The sequence below is a fragment of the Rutidosis leptorrhynchoides genome, chromosome 5 (assembly GCF_046630445.1).
Source record: "Rutidosis leptorrhynchoides isolate AG116_Rl617_1_P2 chromosome 5, CSIRO_AGI_Rlap_v1, whole genome shotgun sequence".
NCBI lineage: Eukaryota > Viridiplantae > Streptophyta > Magnoliopsida > Asterales > Asteraceae > Rutidosis > Rutidosis leptorrhynchoides.
The window spans coordinates 409,896,394-409,914,408 of NC_092337.1; the positions used below are offsets into that span (position 1 = coordinate 409,896,394).

The window sequence follows — 18,015 nt, forward strand, 5'->3', positions numbered from 1 at the left end:
GGTAGGTACTGTAGTGACCCGAACTTTTCCATGTTTATATATATTAATTGAGATTTATATTTACATGATTAAATGTTTCCAACATGTTAAGCAATCAAACTTGTTAAGACTTGATTAATTGAAATAGGTTTCATATAGACAATTGACCACCCAAGTTGACCGGTGATTCACGAACGTTAAAACTTGTAAAAAAACTATATGATGACATATATATGGTTAGATATATAGTTAACATGATATTATGATAAGTAAACATATCATTAATTATATTAACAATGAACTACATATGTAAAAACAAGACTACTAACTTAATGATTTTGAAACGAGACATATATGTAATGTTTATCGTTGTAACGACATTTAATGTATATATATCATATTAAGAGATATTCGTACATCATAATATCATGATAATATAATAATTTAAAATCTCTTTTGTTATTATAAACATTGGGTTAACAACATTTAACAAGATCGTTAACCTAAAGGTTTCAAAACAACACTTACATGTAACGACTAACGATGACTTAACGACTCAGTTAAAATGTATATACATGTAGTGTTTTAATATGTATTTATACACTTTTGAAAGACTTCAATACACTTATCAAAATACTTCTACTTAACAAAAATGCTTACAATTACATTCTCGTTCAGTTTCATCAACAATTCTACTCGTATGCACCCGTATTCGTACTCGTACAATACACAGCTTTTAGATGTATGTACTATTGGTATATACACTCCAATGATCAGCTCTTAGCAGCCCATGTGAGTCACCTAACACATGTGGGAACCATCATTTGGCAACTAGCATGAAATATCTCATAAGATTACAAAAATATGAGTAATCATTCATGACTTATTTACATGAAAACAAAATTACATATCCTTTATATCTAATCCATACACCAACGACCAAAAACACCTACAAACACTTTCATTCTTCAATTTTATTCATCTAATTGAACTCTCTCAAGTTCTATCTTCAAGTTCTAAGTGTTCTTCATAAATTCCAAAAGTTCTAGTTTCATAAAATCAAGAATACTTTCAAGTTTGCTAGCTCACTTCCAATCTTGTAAGGTGATCATCCAACCTCAAGAAATCTTTGTTTCTTACAGTAGGTTATTATTCTAATACAAGGTAATAATCATATTCAAACTTTGGTTCAATTTCTATAACTATAACAATCTTATTTCAAGTGATGATCTTACTTGAACTTGTTTTCGTGTCATGATTTTGCTTCAAGAACTTTGAGCCATCCAAGGATCCATTGAAGCTAGATCCATTTTTCTCTTTTCCAGTAGGTTCATCCAAGGAACTTAAGGTAGTAATGATGTTCATAACATCATTCGATTCATACATATAAAGCTATCTTATTCGAAGGTTTAAACTTGTAATCACTAGAACATAGTTTAGTTAATTCTAAACTTGTTCGCAAACAAAAGTTAATCCTTCTAACTTGACTTTTAAAATCAACTAAACACATGTTCTATATCTATATGATATGCTAACTTAATGATTTAAAACCTGGAAACACGAAAAACACCGTAAAACCGGATTTACGCCGTCGTAGTAACACCGCGGGCTGTTTTGGGTTAGTTAATTAAAAACTATGATAAACTTTGATTTAAAAGTTGTTATTCTGAGAAAATGATTTTTATTATGAACATGAAACTATATCCAAAAATTATGGTTAAACTCAAAGTGGAAGTATGTTTTCTAAAATGGTCATCTAGACGTCGTTCTTTCGACTGAAATGACTACCTTTACAAAAACGACTTGTAACTTATTTTTCTGACTAGAAACCTATACTTTTTTTGTTTAGATTCATAAAATAGAGTTCAATATGAAACCATAGCAATTTGATTCACTCAAAACGGATTTAAAATGAAGAAGTTATGGGTAAAACAAGATTGGATAATTTTTCTCATTTTAGCTACGTGAAAATTGGTAACAAATCTATTCCAACCATAACTTAATCAACTTGTATTATATATTATGTAATCTTGAGATACCATAGACACGTATACAATGTTTCGACCTATCATGTCGACACATCTATATATATTTCGGAACAACCATAGACACTCTATATGTGAATGTTGGAGTTAGCTATACAGGGTTGAGGTTGATTCCAAAATATATATAGTTTGAGTTGTGATCAATACTGAGATACGTATACACTGGGTCGTGGATTGATTCAAGATAATATTTATCGATTTATTTCTGTACATCTAATTGTGGACAACTAGTTGTAGGTTACTAACGAGGACAGCTGACTTAATAAACTTAAAACATCAAAATATATTAAAAGTGTTGTAAATATATTTTGAACATACTTTGATATATATGTATATATTGTTATAGGTTCGTGAATCAACCAGTGGCCAAGTCTTACTTCCCGACGAAGTAAAAATTTGTGAAAGTGAGTTATAGTCCCACTTTTAAAATCTAATATTTTTGGGATGAGAATACATGCAGGTTTTATAAATGATTTACAAAATAGACACAAGTACGTGAAACTACATTCTATGGTTGAATTATCGAAATCGAATATGCCCCTTTTTATTAAGTCTGGTAATCTAAGAATTAGGGAACAGACACCCTAATTGACGCGAATCCTAAAGATAGATCTATTGGGCCTAACAAACCCCATCCAAAGTACCGGATGCTTTAGTACTTCGAAATTTATATCATATCCGAAGGGTGTCCCGGAATGATGGGGATATTCTTATATATGCATCTTGTTATTGTCGGTTACCAGGTGTTCACCATATGAATGATTTTTATCTCTATGTATGGGATGTGTATTGAAATATGAAATCTTGTGGTCTATTGTTACGATTTGATATATATAGGTTAAACCTATAACTCACCAACATTATTGTTGACGTTTAAAGCATGTTTATTCTCAGGTGAATATTAAGAGCTTCCGCTGTTGCATACTAAAATAAGGACAAGATTTGGAGTCCATGTTTGTATGATATTATGTAAAAACTGCATTCAAGAAACTGAATTCGATGTAATATATTTGTATTGTAAACCATTATGTAATGGTCGTGTGTAAACAGGATATTTTAGATTATCATTATTTGATAATCTACGTAAAGCTTTTTAAACCTTTATTTATGAAATAAAGGTTATGGTTTGTTTTAAAAATGAATGCAGTCTTTGAAAAACGTCTCATATAGAGGTCAAAACCTCGCAACGAAATCAATTAATATGGAACGTTTTTAATCAATAAGAACGGGACATTTCAGCATGTATCACCTAATGATCAAGGACCTGAGAAAAACATAGGGAATCTGTCAACGAAAACGTTGGTGAAATCATAGGTTTAAATAAGTAAGTGAGTAAATGTAAGTCAAACCACAAGATTTGCACATTGATAAAATAGTAATACATTCTAAAAGTTAATATTCACGAACACCCAATTATCAAGGCTTAACATTCCGTCTGTTGAACCCCATTAATAGTGCTAGAACAACACTGTTTCTCGAAAATATATTTCATCCGTAGACGGTAGCGAACCGTCCGAGATGAGGGTTTGTCAAACCCATTTGGCCATACAACATAAGTTCACGCCTACACTTACACACTGCAAGAGTAACTAATGATAATCGAATTGAGGATTTTGTTCTAAACTCGTATGTAGAATGTTTGTTTTCCTCTACTTGTGTTCACTTAGTTAAAAAGAATTGTTTATGTTTTCTCATCCCAAATGTAAGTTCAAAAGAGTAAAAGTGGGACTATGATCTCACCTTGAGTGCACGTATGAAAAGTACTTCACAAAGTAACGTGTGCAAAGGAAAATGCTAGTCTTGACCTAAACAAATAGGTCGTAATGTTCAACAACGGTAAACACGTGTGCAAGAGTAACAAATGACCGTCGTATCAATAACGGTAAACATGATAGGTCAAAGATGTTCAATTAGTCCTATGGCTCGTTACGACTCGATTATGTAGCATGTGAATCAATTTGTCAAGTTTCATGCAAGATACAAGTATAGAAACAAGTTAGGAAGGTTGCATAATCATTTGGTTAAGTTTGACAAAAAGTCAAACTTTGATCGGTCAAAGTCAACGAAAAAGTCAACATGTTTGGGTCGGGTCCCGAACTATTTTTCTGAGGTTTTTATTCATATATAAGCATGTTAGAACAAGTCTCATGTGAATCGGAGGTCCATAGCGTGCCAAACATTTTTCTTATTTTGACCAAGGAGGTCAGAACCTGGACACGGCTTAGGTCGCGCCGCGACCCAGGATTGCCGCGCCGCGGCATTCGTCGTGTGCTGGTACCTGGTCAGTCTCAATTGTTCAAGTCCCAAATCAAAACTCTTTCAAGCATATTTTACAAACCGCTAACACTTAGAACTCGCACCTTATATCGTTAGAAAGCTAATTTGACAAGGAACCCAACTAAACACATTTCACCAACCGAAAACATTATTTGCAATAATCGACTTTTTAAATCAAATGATCAATCAATGCACACATTTAATGCTTCAAATTTTACAAGTGCACGTTTATGATTCGGGCATTTAATGCATACATAAAACACGCCGTTTTGTAGATAATCAAGCATACAATACAACTAACTACTTACTAACAATAATTCATGGCTTTCAATGCATTAAATGTTCACATTCAATTCTATCAAACCCTAACCAACAACATCAAAATCACTAATCATGTTTATGAAGTTTTCTAAAACAACCTACACATCAAATTGAAGCTAGTGATGTTAGGAACACATTTAATACATGCATTTATAACATTTAACATCATTCAAATAACCAAATCACCAAGTCAAACACACCAAAGTTTATGTTCATGCTAGTTACTTTATATAACAAAATCGAATATATAAATCATATATTCATGTTAGACTTGAGCCATAGACACTAATTAACAACTTTATAAGTTAAAAACATCAAGAACACAAAATCTAGTGATTTTAGAAAGTTACCCAAACTTGATGAAATCGGTATGGAATCGAAGAGGAAGTTGCATGGATTCTAAATATGTAATTTGTTTTGCGAGACACCCGCTAGCTTGGATTTAGATGATGATTCTTTTGTTTGGAGAATTGAAAGAAAAATGGAAAGTATGAAGAGAAAAGGAAAAATGAAAAATGAAAAAGATGAATGGATGGGAGTGGTTTGACCACTTTGATCTAGTCAAAAGTTTGGTCACATGGCAAGATTGGTCCCTCAAGTTTTAATCGGGTGCGTGAATTACCTAAACGAGATAATTTAAAACGCGCATTAACGGGAGGTGTTATAAACACATAACGGACTTTAAATAATTAAACAGAAAATTAAACGGAAAAAGGCGGGATGTTACAAATTACCTTCGAAACGGCATTTCGTATGTGTAAATTGGATTCCCGAATCACCATTTGCATTTTTGAGCTTGAAACGTTAAATAATGATCATTTGGCGAGATTTCGGTTATTGTAAATGATGTTTTTGTTTAATGAAATGTGTTTAGTTGTATTCCTCGTTAAATTACCTTTTCAACGATATAAGATACGTGTTTTGAATATTTACGGTTCATTAGTTGTGTTTGAAAGAAGCTTGGTTCGTGCACTTGAAAATTCAGCAACAACACCTGAAACCAGGGGCCTCGCTATAGCGAGCCCTGGTGTGCACAAAATCTCGCTATAGCGAGAAAACCCCTGACCAAACTCAATTTTTGATTTTTGCACTTTCGTTCCCGCTTACTCGCAACTCCGTTTAACATGAAATTTTGCTAACATGCTTATATATGACTACGTTTTTATGTGTAATGGTCGGAAACCTGACCCGACCCCGTTGACTTTGACTTTGAATTTGATCAAGTTTGACTTTTAGTCAAACTTAACCAAACACTTATGCAATCGTTCTAACTTGCGTTTATACTTATATCTTGCATGAAACTTGACAACATGACTCACATGCTATATCATCGAGTAGTAACGAGCCATAGGACTAATTGAACACATTTCGCCCGACCTTGTATCGTAACTGGAAATTGATACAACTTATTTGTTTAGGTCAAGACTAGCATTCGTTCTTGCACACGTTACTTTGTGAAGTACATTTACTTTCGTGCAATCAAGGTGAGATCATAGTCCCACCTTTTCAACAACTTTTACTCTTTAAACTATGGGATGAGAAACATATACGTATTATACTTTTATGCTTTGAACACAAGTACGAAAACAAACATTTCACGTGCAAGTTAGAACAAAAAGGCCTCAATTCAATTATCATTAGTTACACTTGCAGGGTGTAAACGTGAACTTATGTTATGTGATCACATGGGCTTGACAAGCCCTCATTCAGACGGTTCGCTACCGTTAGCGGATGAAATATATTTTCGAGTATATAGTGTAGGTTCTAACACTATGATAACGGGGTACGTGAACAGTTAAGTCTTGATAATTGGGTGCTCCACAAACGAACAACAACTTTGGAATGCAAACGATTTAGATAATCAACGTTATGGAAATACAAAATCTTGTGGTTCAAAAACAACGTTTACAAATACACATATGATTTCACCAACGTTTTTCGTTGACAGTTTTCTATATGTTTCTCAGGTTCATACGTGGCTACTTGATACATGCTTCCGCACACTTTGATTACTTGCTTGGGGTCAAGCATACATGCATACGCTAGTGATAGCACCTTTGGATCCAAACTTAAATGATTACATGCATACGCTATTGATAGCATTCGAAATTTTTCAACTTATATTATATCGCAAGTTATTTCATTTATACTTGATAACTTTTGTAAACTTAAACTCTTTGTCGAATTGTTTGGTAACTTAAAACTTTGCAAGTCATACACGTTTCAAATGAATGCGACATAATTTTGGTCAAACGCGTCTCATTTAGGGACTATGACCACGTAACGGGACCTAAGTTAACGACGCCGCCAATGACGTTTTTGCCGGGTCGTTACAAGTAATATTCATGCGATTGTTGATTTTTCATGATCAACTTCCAACGAACTAGAAATAAACGTACATGATAGGTAATATTCATGCGATTGTCGATTTTTCGAAGATGCAACATCACACCCTGTTTTAGCTTGAATATAGAAGTTGTAGATCACGATAAAGCGATTAATCTGAAAGTAACCAACTTTACAGGGATGGTCAAGAGTAATAAGATCGATAGTTCAAACAACATGTCTTACACATAAGCCCAAGAGTCCATTGATACTCAAAAATCAATTAGTAGTAGAGAGAATTCTCCCTGGACGTACACATTTGTTTGTTTTTATATCCGGTGTGGGACATTGTTTTGCACACTTACAAACCCCCTCAAACCTAAGTCCATATTTAGCCTCCATTCGAACGATAGTCGGGTTCACTCATTCGTTAACAGCTTGTGAGGGGTGCGCCACGTTGCTCCGTGCGCTCAGGGGTACGCCCACTGCGCCGCGACTTTGGTTTGTGCCCCCCCCCCCCCAAACAAAAAAAAAAAAACCTAAGTCCCTATTAGGCCTCCTTTCTAATGATAGTCGGGTCCACTCATCGTTATCAACTTGCGAGGGTGCGCCATGCCGCTTTGCGATTGCCCAGAATCATCGCAGGTGGCCACATTTGTTTGGGACTTTGGTTTGCATACGTGCAAACCCCCTCAAACCTAAGTCTCTATTAATTAGGCCTCCCTTCGAACGATAGTCGGGTCCACTTATCGTTAACAGCTTGCGAGGGGTGCACCATGTCGTTGTGTGCGCTCACTGCACCGTTCATCACATCTGGGCTATAGCATGGCTATGATCCTGCTAAGTAATAGGATCGATAGCTCACATAACATATCCTGCATAGAAGTCCAAGGGTCACTTAGTAAAATATAGCAGGTTGGACGGAGCTTCAAAGTAAAATATATAAATAGTTTATCTGTAAGTGGACCACTGGAGACTGGTTACGCTTCAAGAAATATTTTTGAATTTAACCTGCTCAATAAAATTAAAAAAGACTTCTTATCCAATATAGAACTTGAATAAAATAAACAAATTGTAATATGCAAACAAACGACATTAGTTCATGAGAATATCTGGAAATATTCATGGATTAAAATAATATGAGTGTGTCTTAAAAAAATTGTTGAAAAGAGTATGAGATAATATAATTAGAGACAAAGAAGTTCCTGACAATTATTTGACAATAATCTTTTTTGTTATTGATCTAATTTGAAGGAATGATATGAAAATTAAATAACTAGTTCCTTGTTTATTAGAAACTGTTATTCACTCCCCAAACTTTTGGAGGGGCCGACGCCCCTCTACCCTTGGAAAGCTTAGTCCATTTCTAGCAGCTTCCTGTTGAGGCCATTTTCTAATCTGTCTTTCATTTATTGAAGCTTTATTTAACTAAAACCCGTATCTTAATGTAGGCATAGACGTATAGTCACCTTCTCAAGTCAAGGCATTACGTTTATTGTTGTTGCAGTTTACCTTGTTTTATATTAGTCATGAGATCGGCTGATAAGATGTTTTGAGTTTGCATTTCCATTTTGACAACATAAGCTAATGATGTCCGCAAATATCATTAAGACGATAAGCATCTCTATTTAGCTGAATGGTACTGCCATTTCCCGAGTGTCCGGAGGTCTCGAGAGCCTCAATTTGAGACTTTCATAATGCAATTTGCTTTGTAATTGGTTAGACAGTCTTCTAGATTTCTTACAAATAATGAGTTGTGCCCATATATAACAAGGTTCTCTCAGAAGTTTTTATAATATTTCCTCCTAAAGGATGTAGGAAGTGATCATAACATCTGATTTCCTTACCCACATCAGTAACCTTAATACCGCTGTTAGAAAAATTATATCATTAAGACGACATTATGAAAAAGAAACTATGTACCATAAGATTAAAAGCATTGATAAAAAAGTTGACTGTTGATATGGATTTTACATCTGATTAAATGGAGGGCTATTTAAAGATACCTCGTTGACTTTAACCTTGTAATATCACCTCCCTAAAGCAAAAATGAAATGACACGAGAAAGCAAAAATAAAGTAGACTTTTTAAAACGTGTGCTTAAAAACTTGCATCCAAACAATATCACTAATTAAAAAAATATAGGTGCCATCAAGCAAATTAAGAAGTCCAAAACTAAGTTTATTTATTAACTGAAAGAAGAACAAAATCAAATTTGTTTACTGAAAATGCAAAATTCCAATAAGATTACTACATTGGACTCAATCACAACTCCGAAATATAAACAGAATTTCAGTTGAGGACTCCCCCATTTCAACATGACTGAGACTACACTAATATTCGCTCTACCTGATCGAGATGGTTCATACGACACCTGGCACCACCAGACATGACCCAACCCCTCAAAGGCTTTGTTTTTAACCTATTTTTCTGTTTAGTACAAAATTATATGTTACGGTTTAAAGCAGTGAACAAAAAAAATAAATATCTTTCATTAACGTCACTGTTTATTTGCTGTACGGGCCCTTGTGAAAACAGAACTGAGACTTGAAAGTGTTCGCCCAAAAACATGAGCACTTGAACTTCCATCTTCTGTAACGTTTAACCCATTTGACGGTCTGGGAGTGCTTTTAGCTTCAGCCACATCTAAGTCCTCGTGAAGAATCTGCAAAATATACCCACAACACCAAATTAGATTATTTCATCCTGTACATTATACATAAATCATGGTTGCAAACAGCGGTTGCAGCGGCCGTTGTGGCGCCCGATGCGTCCCGTTTAACTTATGTCAATTAATTGGTCAACCCTAAAAAGTCAGGTCAACATCAATCAAAAGTCGACTTTTTGTCTGACCTTAATCTAGTGTAAACGAAAATCCCAAGGCCATATAATAATTAGCCGGGAAAATCACCATACATAGTATCCCTTAAAGATATTACATATTATTTAAACCCACACCACATCATCTTATTTGTAAATTATTTATTTTTAAAATATATAAGGTTTAAAATATTTATGTTTGAAATATTTATATTTAATATATTTTTATCTTAAGGTCAACGTCCGTCTCGACCTTTCAAGGTCCTGACCGCCTCGTCTCCATTTCGAGTTGGTTTCAATATGGACAAAAATACACTAAAAATGGGAAAGTAAATAACCATTAAGCCAGAGGCAGAAGAGAAAGTGGTCTCCAAAGGTCGTCTAGCCTGAAAAATCCATAAATTAATTAAGTAAAATACCACACAACGTATTTATTTATTATTTATAACATATATGCTAATACCAAAGTGTGAAAACATACTCTAGGGGATACAGGTGGGGATGACTGTAGCTCATCTAATTGAACAGGTGGCAAAGACATAGCCTGCAAAAGTAAACAGAGGAATAACATATAACACAAATATTGGTCGTGACTAATAGATACAATGGTTTGTAGGTTTACCCTCTGTGGCATTTCAAGAGCTGGCCTCGATGATGACGAGCTTCCCTACAAAGGAAAATGAACGATTATTATCAAGTACAACTCATAGGATAACTATGAAATAATTAGTTACAATAGAACGAAAAAAACAAATAAAGAAAAAGGTTCATATATGAATCATAATAGTAAATAGTAAATTTACTGGTTACTAGTTCTATTTTTTTTAATTTACTGGTTACTAGTTCTATTTAAATAAGAAAAGTTACCTTCAAAAGTGACATACCATGTGAAACCAGTTATATTTACGATTCTTTTTAGTGAGAGAATTTTATATTGTACCTGAATGCGTTCAGCAGTCGCCTGATTCTCCAAAGATGCGGCCGTACGCAGCAACTTTGACACTCCGATGTATGTGTCATCCTGCACATGTTAATAATTAATTGGATGGAGTCATAACATAATAACTTTAACCTGACTTTGTATAACATATGCAAAGAGAGCCAGTACCTGCATCAATTCAATCCTGTTCAGCTTACTCTCCTGTAAAAAAAAAGGGGGAAAAAAAAAACTATTAGAGCCCGTATCTAAGTTCTCATTTATACATATTACAATTAGAGGATGATAAAATTAAAGAGTCAAATTTTAACGAATAAGAACCACACCATGGAGTAAACAGCGTCATGTACGGACTTGATATCCAGAGACATCAGTTTCGATTTGTCATGTACTCCAGATACCTGAATGGTTTTAACAAATAGCATAAATCAATGTAAAGTTTGACACGAAAAGCAAAAACCAAACTTTATCTTGTCGTACCTCGTCTTGTATAGAAGCTGTAAGCTCAGCAACCTCATCTAAACTAGTATTCACACGATCAATTCTTGAAGATAGATACCTCTTTGTAGCCTAAACAACATAGGTAATACACTTAGTTAAAATTAACCTGGTATGAAATAATCACACTAGTTCCTTAATCATTCCATAAGTATCAGACAAAATGTGATAAAGATCACCCAACCCGAGTTAAACACCAATCTTATTTGATTTGTTACCCAACCTGCATGTCTTGCCACCTCTAATGTATGAAAGTTTGCAGTACAAAAAACGCACAATATGATATATAACTGTTAGACATGATATGTGGCAGACCTAGCAGTTTCAAAAGACTTACGGCAACTGAAGTGAAAACATTATCGAGTTGTTTAGATACAGCATTTGTAGCATCAGATAAACTGCGTCTTGTAGCAAACATCATATCAGGAAGTTTCCAACCCTGAGAGCAAACACACAAAGTAAGTTCATCAGATGCTGTGCATATAGTAACTGAATAGAAGTATAAGTAGGTATGTCTAGTAAAAAACAATATAACAGCCCAAGATCATAAACATTTTGATGTTAAGAAACTAGTTCAACAATGAGTATTGTAGATGGACAAAGATGATCTGAATCTCAAGACACATAATTATAGAGTTGCTAGTAGTGTATCATTATTACCTTCCACCAAACATATCCATATCCAACAACTACAACGACAATCATAACACCAAACTTGCGGGTAGTGCCTGCAAGAGAGCAAAATATAATAGCTTTTAAGGAATTGGAACTAGTTGCTTACTTAAACTCATTTTAATATGAACCAAGGTCCTACATGAACATGATGCTTTATTTTGGAAAAATGTTCTTACTTTATGAAGTTATTCAATAATGTTTATGGTATTAGATTTTCAATAAAAGCAGCAAATGGTCGAACAACTACACACACACACACACACACACACACACACAATATTAATAATAATAACAATCAAGTACCAATAATGACAACAATAATAATAAAAGCAAATATAAATAAAGCTAACAAAGCACCTGAACCATTAGTAGTCACGATGGTAACAGGTCTATTAGATGCCAGAAGCTGCAGCTCCTGCCTTAGGCTGTTGACCTAATCAAACCAAACATATAGCAGCTCAATTTTCGACTCACGTGTGACGCGAAATGAAATGAATAGCCATGTATATAGCAAGTTAGCCAAGTGTAACTTTGTCCAATAATGAACATTCAAACCTGTGCGACTAACGATTCGTTCTGTAGTTTTGGCTTTGGCTTTGAGGTTGATTTCCCATCATTGGTAATAATTTTAAATACCTAAAAGAAAAACAATCACAAAACCTCAAAATTATGAAGACTCTTATCGTATGTACTGTATATACACGCAAAAAACGCTTACCTTATTAGCACCAGTATAAACATCATACATGGTGGGCATACGTCCTTCTTTAGCCATAACCGCCCCAAAAAGGCCTACATATATACCATAACATGGTAAATAAAAATATCAAACAACTTTAATTCAATATGATCAATAGTACATAACACCAGAGTTTAATAGCTAAAATAACTACTTTTAAAAATATCAAACAACTTTAATTCAACAGTAAATGGTAAATAAAAAAAACACGAAATATTGCTATCACGAAAGTTAATCTATATAATTAACACACTTTATCATACTAAAACCCTAAAAGTTATACAAACCACGAACAACAAAATTAAAATGAATTAAATACTGTAAAATAATGAAACATAAACACCGGCAATTGTAATTAGGTTAATTGAATGAAAAAGAGTACCAGCTCCGACGATTATTGTCAACTTTCCGAGAGGAAGAGTCATGGTTAGATCGATAGAATTAGGGATAGCTTGAAGAACAAGAAGTAGAATTAAAGAGTGTGATTTGTTGTTAGTGTGATAATTAAAAAAATGAATATGATGAATTGTGGTTGGAAGATGTAACACGAGGCGAAAACAACAAACCCTAGTTCATCATCCCCCCGCCTGCTTCGACCTGGATCATTATACAATCACTCGCACTATTTGTTTTTCTTTTTTATATATGTTTTCTATTTTTTATTTTTATTTTATTAATTTTTATTTTTATAAGTTAAAATTAGTTAGTTAATTAATTAAAGTCAAGTTATTTCCTTTATGGTTAAATGCGTAGATAAACCCTACATTCTTTTCGGCGCAAGTACGTCCACCGTGCACAAGCCCAACACCCCTAGACCCTAGCCCATCAGAAGCCCAAATCAATTACTCCTATATCAGTTATAAATTTTCAATTAAATCCATTGAAAGCAGTGCACGACTTGTTAAATCGTTTAAACATTTGTTTCATACATACAATAAATCATACGTATCATTACCAGATTCAATTATATCACATGTAATTAACTCATTTAATTATGCTACGTGTATTCACCATATTTTCTTTAGAATAAACTTACCATATTTTCTTTACATCATATATTTCTCTAGAATAATCCTACCATATTCTTCTCTATAATAAACTTACATATTTTTCTCTACAATAAACTTACCATATTTTTCTATTGAATAAACTTACCATATTTTTTTTTAACAATTTAATTTTAAGTTTATTTTATTACGAAAATAATTGTATTATTAATAACAAGAAAATATAGCTCAATATCTATTATTCCGTGGTATTTTCAACTCTAGGTAATATATTTTGTTTTATTTCAGTAGCTACCACCACCCGACCGTATTATTATCCATGTTAGAAATATGATTTTATATATAATTCAATGAACATTTAATTAATACAAAATATAAAAAATAATAACATGTACTCGGATGTTAAAAAGAGTATATCTAAAAATTTGCATATAATTTGATTAAATAGTTTATAGTTTATATTTATTATTACTACCTAACTAAATAATTATTTGGTAAATCTTTAAATGATCTCTAGCAAAACCTTTGTATCAAGATTAGTATATTATTATGTAAATATAGCTCGATTAGTATGTTCATTTAACTTTAATGGTGCAATTTAGTTTTGATTAAAGCGATTGATTTCTAAACAAAAAAACTCGAGAAAGCAAAAAATCAAACATCGTCATGTTATGCTAAATTTGTTGTTTTATGACTTTTATGTATCATGTTATACTTATTAATATCAATATCAATATTCTCAACTAACCTAATACGTCTCCTTCAATAAATCTAAATCAATCGCAAGAATATATAACAAATCCTCAAATCACGGGCTCATAAAATGACTGTTTCTTATAATTGATAATTTCTTTAGTTTTTACGTTTTCGTACAACGCACGAGCACATAAAACTATAGATTGTTAGACGAATTAGGTTAGGCCCAAGTCCGTTTGTGAGCGTGGGTCCATTAGGGTTTCCATGACTTTTAGGGTTTGTATTCGCTATAAATATCATATCAATAAAACTGTATCACCATGTGGTTTCACTTTGTTACATGATATTAGACTAGGTTCTCTAATCCACGTACCGCTTCCGCCTACTACCACTAAATATCCTCCGGTCGTCGACTACTTGTCGGTGATTCGGAGGGATCCCAATCAGTCGTTGCTACTAAAGTACTAATCTATTCATCAATTTTCAAACTTCCGTTAGACCACCCCCTATGGTATTCTCTTCCTTCGTTACCAGTTGCCACATCATTCATTACCCACATGGTGCCATAGGCACCAACTCATCATAGCTCTTCACCATAGGACTTCACCATGAATTTAACGAACGTTTCTTAACTTTTTCTTGAGTCCCAACATATCACTTTTTACATTAAAATACCCCCTTTCAACATTTGTACAAGTTGATATGCATGTTGTACAACTTTTATTATGGTAGGTGGAAAAAAAAAGATGAGTAGAAGATTGAAGATGGTAGGTGATGAATGATGATAGATAGATATTTACGGAGTATATTTTTCATTTATATTTAACTTTTCATTATAGTTATAACTAGTTGTACATTATGCATGGGTCATTGTACATTAATGAAGAAACTATCCCGTATTATCCAATTGTACCTCCGACACACTTCTCAATTGCCTTTTTAGGCAAAATATGATTATATGTATGTATTATTTTTTGTGTTAGTCAAAAATTAAAATAAATATAAATATAAATTAATTAATGACGTTGCAGTTAAGAGGATAATGTTTTAGTCATGTTAGGAAGGGTTTAGTTATATAATTTTATGAGTTAGTTATATAATTTGAATGTTGATGTGGCGCTGATGTGGCAGGTTAAGAGGATGAATAGTTTAGTTACGATAGAGAGTGAACTTAATATTATTTTTTATTGTCGCATCACGCTGCCATGCCTTTCTATATATCTTTTTTTTTTGTCAATACCTAACTACACCTTGCTGTTGTTGTCTTTCTAAGACCTATGTTGACTTTCTACAATCTAAAACCAAAAACAACAACCTCGATGTCATTTTTCTATAATCTTTCAAGATTTTTATTTTCTTTATTATTATTATTATTATTATTATTATTATTATTATTATTATTGAAACTCTTTTAATAATCGATGTGAGGATGAGCCGCATAGCTTAACTATGTTCCGAACCTCGAAAAAAGAGGAATATAAGAAAAGAAATAAAACACTCTTTTGCAGCATTGAAAATGACTGTTATCGTCGACAAAAGTTCTATGCCCAAAATCTGCTCAATCATTAGGCAAAGCAAGCCACGTCGTAAAAGGAAAAAAAAACGCTACGGAAAAGGAATACACAGTCAAGCAATATGCAACCACATCCGCGAATATCTGTCTATTTGGCGCATCAAACAAGAGAAAAAAAAGAAGTTACTTTTATTTGTTTATTTTGTATTTAGCGTTTTCTTCCAGTTCGAGCTTTCGCGATTTTGTCGCTCGGACTGCGGGAGAGTGTCAGACGGATTAGGTTAGGCCCAAGTCTGTTTTTGGGCGTGGGTCCATTCGGGTTTCCATGGCTTTAAGGGTTTGTATTCGCTATAAATAGCATATCAATAAAACTGTATAACCATGTGGTTTCACTTTGTTACATAGATCAATCGCAAGAATATATAACATATCCTCAAATCATGGGCTCATAAAACGATTGTTTCATGTAACTGATAAAATCTTTAGTTTTTATGTTTTCGTGCAACGCACGGGCTCATTAAACTAGTACATTATATAAGGCACGTGACAATAATCCTACGTGTCAACTCCTGATTAGTTCATGCCACGTGTCAACTCCTCATTTATTCCTGTCACGTGTTAATCTATCAGTTATTTCTATATATTAATCGAATTTTTAAATTTCCTAATTTAATTTAATTTACAGATTTCGTTACCTAAAATATTATATTATCATATAATATAATATTAATATTATTATTATGAAATTATTTTAAATAATACATTGATTAAATATAAACTGTAGTTGATTTTCATTGTTTATGTTACTTGAGATAGTAAGTTTTTTTTTCATTCATATATATGTACGTAGTTTAATAAAATATGACGTTATCGTTTTCACATTTCAACCCATTACGTGGCGATTAGAAATATGTAATTTATATTTATAATATTATACATATATCATTAAACTAACTAGTAAAATGACTCGTGAAATCACGAATTTGTTTATACGAAATAGTTTAATAATATGTTTTAGATATTAAGAGAATGTACATGCTAAAGTCATTTAGTTTAATGACCCGTGGAACAACGAAATCCGACTAAGAAACTTTTCGTTGTTTTTACAAATATATTGATGTACTTAACTTGGTCAGAATAAATGAACTACCTTGATGTACTTAACTTTGTCATAAAAGCCTACATTAAAACCTTTTATTGAGACATGTATTTCGCAATATATGTAACGTAATTAATCTCATAAAAAGTACTCATATTTGAATAATAATAATATAATAACTACATGCGAGAGATGGATAATGAATTGAACATATGGTCATCAACAAAAGTAAAAAACTATTAAACTGTATTCCTAATGACTCAGTAATTTTGGGTAATCTTGCAAGCACTACTTTAAATTTTTAGTTCTGCAAAGAAATAATGCGTTCATATATGCCTTGAAAACCTCACGAGTACTGTCTCTATTGACTTTAAAAAAAAGTTTTGAGCTTTAGTTGTGGACTTCACCAATATACCTATAAGTAATCGTGACTGTACAATTGCCATTTGAAATGACTTTAACCTATACAGCTAACATATGCTTGGTTTTTATTTGTAGTTAGAAAATAAATGTTTTTCAATATTATTTATTTGTGATTTCTATTCTTGGTTGTGTTACACAGGATGTACTCGACAAGTACTTTTACCTATCAAATTATAGGTGATGAGAAAGTTGTACGTGTTTCCTTGACTTTGTAGTATACAAAAGTTTTATACTAAGAATTATCATATTTCTTTAATGTTCTTTAAGGTACAGAAATAGCTTTAGATATATATTCACGTTTTTGTCAAGGTGTATGTACTTAGTTTGTATGACGTAGGAATTGCAAGGATATTTTCGGGGACCTCCATGTAGTTCGAGACTTTGGAGTAATTCATATGAGCATCAGGTTACTTAGTGGCTTGTGTTGTAAAGTAAATGCATGTTCATGTTTGAAACTGACCTATTCGTTGTTACTGATGATGCGATGAATAATGTGTAGGTATATAAAGAAAGTCTTCCACATGGGAAGTTGATCATAAAAAGAGATCTCAACAAGGTGGACCTGAGTTTAAGATCAAGGATCCAAATGGTAATGAATATATACAGTGACGTTTTCGAGTATTTTTCACGAGTTCACGGAAAGGTCGTTTAGGAGCAATTC

General features: G+C 33.0%; 1 protein-coding gene and 1 long non-coding RNA gene across 2 annotated transcripts; both read right to left on the reverse strand.

The window, feature by feature from the left end:
• Window positions 1–9,149: 9,149 nt before the first annotated feature.
• Window positions 9,150–12,306, reverse strand: LOC139847785 (uncharacterized). Its single transcript, XM_071837515.1, has 11 exons — window positions 12,235–12,306; window positions 11,863–11,930; window positions 11,540–11,641; window positions 11,185–11,274; window positions 11,031–11,105; window positions 10,876–10,908; window positions 10,708–10,788; window positions 10,390–10,434; window positions 10,249–10,311; window positions 10,106–10,153; window positions 9,150–9,612 (listed from the first exon to the last, which is right to left on the reverse strand). Exons 2-11 carry the CDS (start codon window positions 11,905–11,907, stop codon window positions 9,448–9,450), a joined length of 747 nt encoding a protein of 248 aa, XP_071693616.1. The 5' UTR covers window positions 11,908–11,930; window positions 12,235–12,306; the 3' UTR covers window positions 9,150–9,447.
• A 94-nt stretch (window positions 12,307–12,400) lies between these two features.
• LOC139847786 (uncharacterized) lies at window positions 12,401–13,258 on the reverse strand. The gene is made up of 3 exons (XR_011759675.1): window positions 12,999–13,258; window positions 12,596–12,669; window positions 12,401–12,513 (listed from the first exon to the last, which is right to left on the reverse strand). It is a non-coding gene; the product is annotated as an uncharacterized lncRNA (long non-coding RNA).
• Between the last annotated feature and the right edge of the window lie 4,757 nt (window positions 13,259–18,015).